The following is a 10,000-nucleotide window of genomic DNA, read 5'->3' as shown; positions in this document are numbered from 1 at the left end:
AGAAGAAGAATTCCCCTTCGTTTTCTTACCCAATAATGTCCAAAATGTCTATCTTCTATATTTTGCTTAAACATTAAGACAGAGTTTACGTCTAACACAGTTACAATATATGCTCTTCATTAGCAAGGAGGAACTGCAGCTATAGAGATGTTTCACTGCCATAACTGGTCGATCATTAGTGGCATTATCATATAGCAATGTTGATATAGATATTACATTACGTAACATGGCCAAACCTTAACTAATATGTTTATTGTTAGATTAAATTTCATATGCCAGTTTGTTCCTGAACTGTCGGTTGTGCTTTCCGGACCACGTGTCTCTTCGTTTGCGTTAATTACGTACTGAATGTACACAGAGAGAGTGAAAGAGAGAGAGAGAGAGAGAGAGAGAGAGGAGAGGGAGAGGGAGATCTAGAGGCAGGGGGAGGGAGGGAGAGAGATGAAGGGATGAAAGGAGGGAAACAGAGAGGGGAAGAGAGAGAGAGAGAGAGACATTTCCCTTATGAGCAACATAAGTAACGTCTGATCGTACATTTGCAACATGATTTCATGTTGCCAAAACCTCGAATGCCGTTGTTTATTTAATAATGTTTTTCTTGCCCGAGCCATATCTTGTTTGTCTCACCTTGCTTATCCCACCTTCCTTAATTAATGACAGAATCCCATTATAGTTCTCCAAGAGTGTTCTATCAACTGGTTCCATAATTGAAATTAAAAATAACAGAAATTCATCCCAGTTATAGCAACCTCTCATGTTCCAGATTTGTAAACAGCAAATGAACATATTTTGTGGATATATAAGCATATATGTGTATCCGTGTGTATATATCTGATTGCTTATATATATATATATATATATATATATATATATATATATATATATATATATATCATTAAGATAAAAATATATGATTTTCTTTTTTGATTGAAAAATTATTTTTATATCAGTACGGTGACTAAATGAAAGTGAATGTTTTAAGGTTGATATTTTTTTTTTCAAAACTCCGTATAGAATTCAACATCAACAATAAACTTTCGTAATAATTAGCCATATGCGGGAGTGGGAGCAGGTTGGTAAAATGGTTGCTGGGCAGGATACTGGGCCTCTCCCTGATAGGACACGTCAGATAAGAAGCTAGAGTCGTCGTTTACATTGTAAGTGACTGTCTGCAGGCGACCGTCGGGGAGCTGGACGTAGTAGGTACCCTGAGTGTCGTATCCATTTCGGCTTTCTTAGTGACCGAAGTCGTTTCCGATGTTACCTTGCACAGCATAATTGAAATCGTACCGTGCTGGCCCCTAAAATAACAACCTTTTAATAGTTTCTGCATGCTAATGGTAACACACTGAAATCGTGCAAATCTGGAGGGCTGTATCTTGGGACAGATTCCGCAAGGGCGCCCACCAACAGGGCGAAGAAAACGGCTGTCTACAGTTATAAAATATATGATAAACCTATATTATAAGATTCTTGCTTGAATTGAAATTTTATTGTTCATATTCATTACCATTCATTATTCACAATAAACATCATCTTTATCACCACTATCATTCATATTATCAATCTATTGTTTCAACTCAATTTTGGTTGATCTATTACTTTTCCACAGCCTTGTCTTCGTCACAGAATTGTAGATATGATTTTTATTAGTTTACTCTAAATCATCATCTTCCTATTGACTCTTCCCATGAAACTTACCCTGAAAGACATCTCGGTGGATGTGGAGGTGAATGTTCCCCAGTGGGCGCTTGAGTTTCTATACTGTGCAATGTGCTCCCCCCACTGCTTGTATGAGACCAACGACTCTCAATCTATAATTTTGTGTTTCTTGATACCACAACGTTACATCCATTTATAATGAAAATTCCGACCTCGTTTCCCTATTTCCACATTCTTGATAATAAAATTAGGTTTCTCAGCAGCACAAGAGTGCCTTAAGGTACCAAGAACTTCAAAGGAAACTCTGAAATAGGTTCCTTTGTATGTATCTGCCAGGTATTCTGATCATTAATATGTAGCTTTAGGTAACATATGAAACGATAAAAGTTTTCCTATAAAATCACATGATTTCTTGTGTAACAATTTGTTTTTATGTCGCTCGAGACACAAATTAATTTAAATTTAGTAGCAAACTCAGTTTATCATATGTATTTCTGTGTCATCCAGCAATTTGTATATAATGCGTCGCATCGATAAATAAGTAGTCTAAATATCCCGTTCGTGTTTTGGGTTTTATTTATCAAGTCATCTTCATTTCCTAGTAACGTTTCTATTGGTAATGAGATTACGAACAACAGGTATATGTCTTAATATCCATTATTTATCTCAAACGTTTAGTCCGTTTTACATAGTTGTTAACACTGATCTTAAACAGGAATAACAGTTAATCATATGCAGGGGTGGAAGCAGGTCGGTAGGATCGAGCTAGCATTTGAGCAGGATACTGGGCCTCTCCTTGGTAAGCAACATCGGCTACGAAACCGGAATCGCCGTTCCCATTATAGGTTACAGTCTGCAGACGACCAAGAAAACCGTATCCATTACGGTTTTCTTGGTGGCCGAAGAAAACATAAGTATCTAGTATCTATATAAAACCTATCATTATTAACTATCATCATTAACATTACTGTCATCACTATTTATATCATCATAATCTGTATTATTTCATAGGCTACTATCATCATCTTTATTATTAGTTTCATTCTTATTATCAAGATAAGGATGACGATTATAACGGCGATCTGATGCTAACAATGGGCAATAAAAGAAACTAACATCTAGATACTTATGTGTTAATAATTTATAATGTTCTTAGATAATCGATTCTCCTGATCCACACAAAAAAAATGTTTAAAAAATAATGCAACAACAAAATAAAGAAATAAAGCTGAAAACAAATGATTCAATGATGTTATATAACCGAAATATGCCAAACCCAAAATTAATGTGTTCATCCGGTTTACGAGCATCAAATAAGTGAGACTTTGCATAATTACTTAAGATGCTTAGTACTCTCGAAAATTCTCTTTGATTTACTGAATACACAGAGATAAGGAAAGGAAACACTGGCGATAAAATCTTCTTGGTGTAAATTGAACAGCCTCCAGTGCTTAAATGTATTTCGGAGGAATTATTAAGAATGTTTTGAATGTAATGCAAACACAGCTTTATCTACAATCTTTTTTTTATTTACAAATATCATTTCCACAGAATCAATAAATGTTTCGTGATGAAATTAGCTATATGCAGGGGTGGGAGCAGGTTGGTAGGATTGGGATGACTGATAGGCAGGATACTGGGCCTCTCCCTGGTAGGTAACATCAGCTATGAAGCCGGAGTCGCTGTTCACAGTGTAGGTTACCTTCTGCAGACGGCCGTCGGGGAGCTGGACGAAGTAGGTACCCTGAGTGTCGTATCCATTTCGGCTTTCTTGGTGACCGAAGTCGTTTCCAATGTTATCTTGCACAGCATAATTAAAATCGTACTGTGCAGGCCCCTATAGGCAGAAAAATAGAAATTGAAAATAAACTTCACCTTCCTGAAATGTTATAGCTTCATACAGACACGCATATGCATATGTATATACATATATCGATATATGTGTATATGTATATACATATATCGATATATGTGTATATGCATATTCATACATTTAAGTAATGGGTATGTATATATGCTGGTACATATGTATGTGTACGTTTGTATGAATGTATGTATATACAGTACATATATGTTTATATACATGCATAAATACATACATATATATGTATATATATGGCATGTATGTATACAGAGTTCACATTCATGTAACTTTATAAAATCTCAGATGCAAGAGCAACACACTATATAATGCTAAAATCCAGCACTTTCATAGCCGTTTTTTTTTTTTTTTTTCCTACAGAGTTCACATCACTGAACCTCACCGTAGGAGCGGGGGCGTTGTACGAAGGAGGAGGAGGACTGTATCTTGGGATTGACTCGGCGAGGATGGTCACCGACAGGGCGAGCAAAATGGCGATCTGCACACGTCCCAAGCAATTAATATTAGACATAGAATATAAGAAGAACGAACATAAATGAAATACCATCTAGTACTTCAAAACAGACAATTTATAGCATCTGCCTTTCTTTTTAACCTACGGGACAGTAAGCTTGTAAAGACCTTACCCTAAGAGTCATGGTGACGGAACTGAGAACCAAGGAATGATGCTCATCAGAGCCTGCGTGAACCTTTTTATACTACCTGTCGCTCGCGTGCTTTGTGCTTTGTAAAGTCATGGGCGCCAGATTCGAATCATTGTTATTATCGAGATATCATTTACCTTCTTTCAACTATTTTCCTTCTTATTCATATCATGTTATTATGTCTGCTAAGATTTTTTTTTTTCTTCAGATTATTGTCATTGCTATTTATATGTTTATTTTGTCATGTGTGATAAAACCACTGACAATAACACAACATCAATAATGACAATTATGATTGTAATAAGAATAAAAAACAATGATAAGTGCAATATCAACACCAAAAAGTGAACATTTAATACTACTAAGGATAATTATGATGATGAAAATGAAATGATGGCGATGATGATGATGATGGCAATAATCATGCTTGTAATATGATAACATGAAGATAATAACTATGATAAGTATAAATATCGCAACAACTACTGCTGCTATTATAATCATCGTTATTATCACAATGTTTCATTGTTACTATCGCTAATATTATCACATGTTGCCGTAGTGCCTCCATTTTATTGTATTATCTTTATCACATTATTGTTTCCGTTAGTATAAGGTGTCGATGTTATTATAATTGTTATCATCGTTATAAATATGATTATAATTATCATTATTATAATCATCATTATTATTTTATTATTAGTAGTATTGTTTGATGATTATTATTATTTCATCATTTAAATATTATTTTTATTATTATTATGAATATTATCATAATCACTACTACTATTGTTATTATTACTATTATCTTCATTGTCATTATCAATTATGGTCATTATCAGTATCAGATATATATATGAATATATATAGTAACAGCACTCTTCATCATCATTGTACTTTACTTTATCAATACCATTATTTTAGGGTCATCTTTATAACTATATCTTCATCATCATGATCCTTTATTAATTGATATTAGAAACAGTATTGTTTTCTGGCGTTGTGTTACACTATGGATTTAAATGTATAACGGTAAACATCAGTGATCGTCACTATAATCCTCGTAGTTAATATTGTATTTACAATATCTTCATCCTGTTTATCAATTATTTTATTATATAATAATTGTTGCTGTCATCATCATTTTCATTATCATTAACATGATAATAATGATCATAACAGTAATAGTCATAATAATAATAATAAAATAATATTAATAGTAATAGCAAGAGTAATAACAAGACCAACAATAAAAATACTACTAGTAATAATAATGACAACTATAATAGTGATAATATCAATAGCAATATCAATGGCAATAATAATAATAATTATTATTATTATTATTATAATAATAATGAGAAAAAGAAGAAAATTAAGAAAAAAAAGGAATGACGATAATGATAACGATAATAGAAGTAATAATAAATTCAATACTGCTAATACCAATAATAATAAAAATCATGATAATAATAGAAATAGTAATAATAGTTATAATATTAATAAAAAGGATAATTACAATGGTAATATTAAAATAATGATTACAATTATTATAAGGATAATAATAACAATAATAATAATAACAATAATAATAATAATAGTGATGATAATAACAGCAGTGATGATGATGATGATGATGATAATGATAACATTAATAATAATATAATAATAATAATAATAATAATAATAATATGTATTATTATCATTATATTATAAGTTTTCAGTATCATCACATCATTATTATTATTGTTCTTGTTATTGTTATTATTATTGTCATCACAGTTGTTACCATTATCAGTCATTATTAACGTTAACGTTACTAGGAAAGATATATCATCATCAAAATCTGTCATTATTATTATCATTACTGTTATTATCATCAGTATTATTATATTTACTGTTAGTCGTGCTATTGTTAGCATTTTCATTATTACTAGTAATTATACTATTCTTATGATTTTCATCTTCTTCAGAATAAATCTAATAATCATTATTAGCTATCATCATTTAACATTACTGTTATCACTAGTTTTACCATAATTTGTATTATCTTATGTGTTACTATCCTCATCTTTATTAGTAGTTTCATTGTCTTAGTGGTCTTTTTTTATTATTATCAAGGTAATGATGACAACGATTGTAACGGCGATTGTGATGATAACAATGAACAATAAAAAAGACAAAAAAAAGTTATTAACATTTAAATACTTTTATATTAAGTGTTTGGATAATTCATTATGTTCTTAGATAATCGATGCTCCTGATCTACACAACTGGCAAATTAAGATTGGAAAAAAAATATTTTTAAAAATGATGCAATAATAAAAAAGTGAAATAAAACTGAAAATTTTATTGATCCCAATGGTGAAATTAGCCGTATGCAGGGGTGGGAGCAGGTTGGTAGGATTGGGCAGGATACTGGGCCTCTCCCTGGTAGGCAACATCAGCTATGAAGCCGGAGTCGCCGTTCACAGTGTAGGTTACCTTCTGCAGACGGCCGTCGGGGAGCTGGACGTAGTAGGTACCCTGAGTGTCATATCCATTTCGGCTTTCTTGGTGACCGAAGTCGTTTCCGATGTTATCTTGCACAGCATAGTTGAAGTCGTACTGTGCTGGTCCCTGGAAACAACAGGAAAAATACCTTCTACTTAAGATCGTCAGAGCACAGAAATGTCCGCTGAATAATAGCCAGCTGAAATAATGAACTTTTGATTTTTCATTAATAACAATATAAGATATCTTACCGAGGGAGCTGGTGCAGGGGCGTGGTAAGATGGGTCAGGAGGACTGTATCCTGGGCCAGATTCAGCAAATGTGCCTACCATCAGGGCGAGGAAAACGGCGGTCTATGATGATAACAAAGATATGTTAAACCCAATAGGTTCCCCATTAAATCAAAATCATGGAATTTATCATGTACTATCTATCAACTTACGTATCACTACTATGGTCACCTATAATATCAATATATATAATGTTATTCCAATAGTTTTTGCTTTACCACAGGCAACATTTATATGTGCATGAATCAACTCCTCTGTTCCTTTTCACCGACTTATTTTTAACCTTTCGAGCTGAATGATTACTACGTCTGCTATCTTGCTATTGACACTTCTTAAGAGCCTTACCCTGAAAGACATGTTTGTGACTTTGGAAGACGAACGATACTGATGTTCTCTAATGGTTGCTGGTGGCTTATATACGGTCCACAATGCTCCGCCCACTCTTCTTGCTTGTGACCGAAGACAGTTCATTTTCAATTTTATCGTCTTGTGGCGACATGCTGCTTTTTTTTCTTCTTTTTTTTTTTCCTGATATTTCCCTTGCTCTGTCATAAGTGCTAATGCTGAATGTTTTTAACATTATAATTACTATAGTCCTTGTTATTAGTCGTACTATAAACATGAGAGGCGTTGTTGGTTGAACTTGTATATAGACAGATAGATATATATACATATATGTGTATGTGTATATATATGTGCGTATGTCTGTATGTATACTTACCTATATATATATACATATACATATATAAGTATAAATAGAATTATATATACATACACACACACAAGTATATATACATATACATACATATGTTTATATGTGTACATATAAATATATATGTAACTATGAATATATATTTATGTGCATGTATGTACGTGTGTATGTACACATGTATATATTTAATTATATGTATGCCTAAATATATATATAGAAAAAGAATAGATTTTTTTATCATTCATATTTTAGATACTCACTAACGTAACAGATAATTTCATATTATCAATGGTTACTCTACAACGTCCCTTGAAAATCCACTTATCATATGACACAGAATCGTCCACCAAAAATAAGAATTCCCTTCGTCATGACTTGTGTTTCGCATTCTTTCTTACCTAATAACGTCCATAATGTCTTCTACATTTTGCTTAAACTTAAGACAGTATAAGAGAGTTTATGTCGAACACAGTTACAAGATATTCTCTTCATTAGAAAGGAGGAACTACAGCTGTAGATAAATTTTCTTGCTATAATTGATCGACCGTTAGTGAAATTGTCAAATACCGATTATCTTTGTAGATATAAACATTACTAATAAACTGAACTAATATGTTTATTGTTAATTTAAGTTTCATATGCCGGTGTTACTGAATTGTCGGTTTTCCTTTCAGATCAACGTGTCTCTGCGTTAGCGTTAATTATGTACTGAATGTGGAGACAGAAAGGGAGAGGGAGATATAGAGGCAGAGGGAAGGAGAGTGAGAGAGACATTTCCCTTATGATCAAACTTAAGTAATGTCTGATCACACATTTGCAACTTGGCTTCATGTTGCCAGAACCTCGAATGCCGTTATTTGTTTACTAATGTTTTTGCTTGCCCCATCCATATCTTGTTTGTCCTCACCTTGCTTATCCCACCATGCTTAATTGGTGACAGAATCCCTTAAAGTTGTTCTCCAAGAGTGTTCTTTAACTGGTAACTGGTTTCAAAATTGGGATTAAAATAGCAGTAGGAGTTCATCCTAGTTATAGCAACCTCCCATGTTCCAGATTTGTCATTGATATGTAATGTAGACGAAAATTTATATATATATAAACATACATATGTAATATATATGTGTATACATGTAAGCTGGGAATTCACATATTTTGTGGATATGTATGCATATATGTGTATCCGTGTGTAAGTCAGCTATCATTAAGATAAATATACACCTTGTGTGTATTTTGCTTTCTTTTTAATGAAAAATAACTTTTACATTAGTATGGTAAATGAAAGTGAATATTTTAAGGTTGATATCTTATTTTCAAAATTGCACATAGCATTCAACATCAACAATAAACTTTCGTGACAATTAGCCATATGCGGGAGTAGGAGCAGGTTGGTAGGATCTAGAGGGGTGCTGGGAAGGATACTGGGCCTCTCCCTGGTAAGAAACATCAGCTATGAAGCCAGAGTCGCCGTTTACAGTGTAGGTTACCCTTTGCAGACGACCGTCGGGGAGCTGGACGTAGTAGGTACCCTGAGTGTCGTATCATTTCGGCTTTCTTGGTGACCGAAGTCGTTTCCGATGTTATCTTGCACAGCATAATTGAAGTCGTACTGTGCTGGCCCCTGAAATAAATAACAATAGTAATAGTTTCTCCACGCGAATGGTAAACACACTGAAATCGTGCCAATCTGTCTTTTAATCATGTTCTTAAAAAATCCTACCGAGGGAGCTGGTGCAGGGACGTGGTAGGAAGGGGTAGGAGGGCTGTATCCTGGGCCAGATTCAGCAAGAGAGACCACCAACAGGGCGAAGGAAACAGCGTTCTACAGTTATAAAATAAATAATAAATCTGTTTTTTTTTTTTGTTTTTTTTTACTTTTAGTATATCATTGTTGAAAAAAATCAGGTTTATACCATTACGCTATCCATCAGAAGATTCTTGCTTGAAATAAAATAATGAATTTTATTATTTATAATCATGAGCACTTATTCATTATAATCATCAATATCTTTATCACTATTATTGTTTCAACTCAATTTCGGCTGATCTATTACTTTTATGATGCACATTGTCTTGTTTTCGCCTTAGACTTATAGATACGATTTTTATCAGTTTAGTCTAAATCATCTTCCTATTGACACTTCCCATGAAGCTTACCCTGAGAGACATCTCGGTGGATGCGGAGGTGAATGTTCCCCTATGGGCGCTTGGAGCTTATATACTGTGGATTGTGCTCCGCCCACTGCTTGTATGAGAACGACTCTCAATTTATAATTTTGTGTTTCTCGATACCACAACGTTACATCCATTTATAATGAAA

General features: G+C 33.3%; 1 protein-coding gene and 1 pseudogene across 1 annotated transcript; both read right to left on the bottom strand.

Annotated features, from left to right (window-relative positions):
- Positions 1-6,509: 6,509 nt before the first annotated feature.
- LOC125027473 (pro-resilin-like) lies at positions 6,510-7,345 on the bottom strand. Its single transcript, XM_047616551.1, has 3 exons — positions 7,317-7,345; positions 6,933-7,034; positions 6,510-6,807 (listed from the first exon to the last, which is right to left on the bottom strand). Exons 1-3 carry the CDS (start codon positions 7,326-7,328, stop codon positions 6,559-6,561), a joined length of 363 nt encoding a protein of 120 aa, XP_047472507.1. The 5' UTR covers positions 7,329-7,345; the 3' UTR covers positions 6,510-6,558.
- Positions 7,346-9,041: 1,696 nt separating this feature from the next.
- LOC125026839 lies at positions 9,042-9,849 on the bottom strand (annotated as a pseudogene).
- Between the last annotated feature and the right edge of the window lie 151 nt (positions 9,850-10,000).

The sequence above is a fragment of the Penaeus chinensis genome, chromosome 7, assembly GCF_019202785.1.
Source record: "Penaeus chinensis breed Huanghai No. 1 chromosome 7, ASM1920278v2, whole genome shotgun sequence".
NCBI classification, from domain to species: domain Eukaryota; kingdom Metazoa; phylum Arthropoda; class Malacostraca; order Decapoda; family Penaeidae; genus Penaeus; species Penaeus chinensis.
The sequence above is the reverse complement of the archived record's forward strand: the minus strand, read 5'-3'. Positions and strand labels throughout refer to the sequence as shown.

Bases quoted from the DNA above. Each gene is read 5' to 3' on its own strand.
- LOC125027473 (XM_047616551.1), bottom strand. The intron at 6,808-6,932 runs GTAAGATATCTT...TGTTGTTTCCAG, and splicing joins CCCCTGCACCAGCTCCCTCG to GGACCAGCACAGTACGACTT.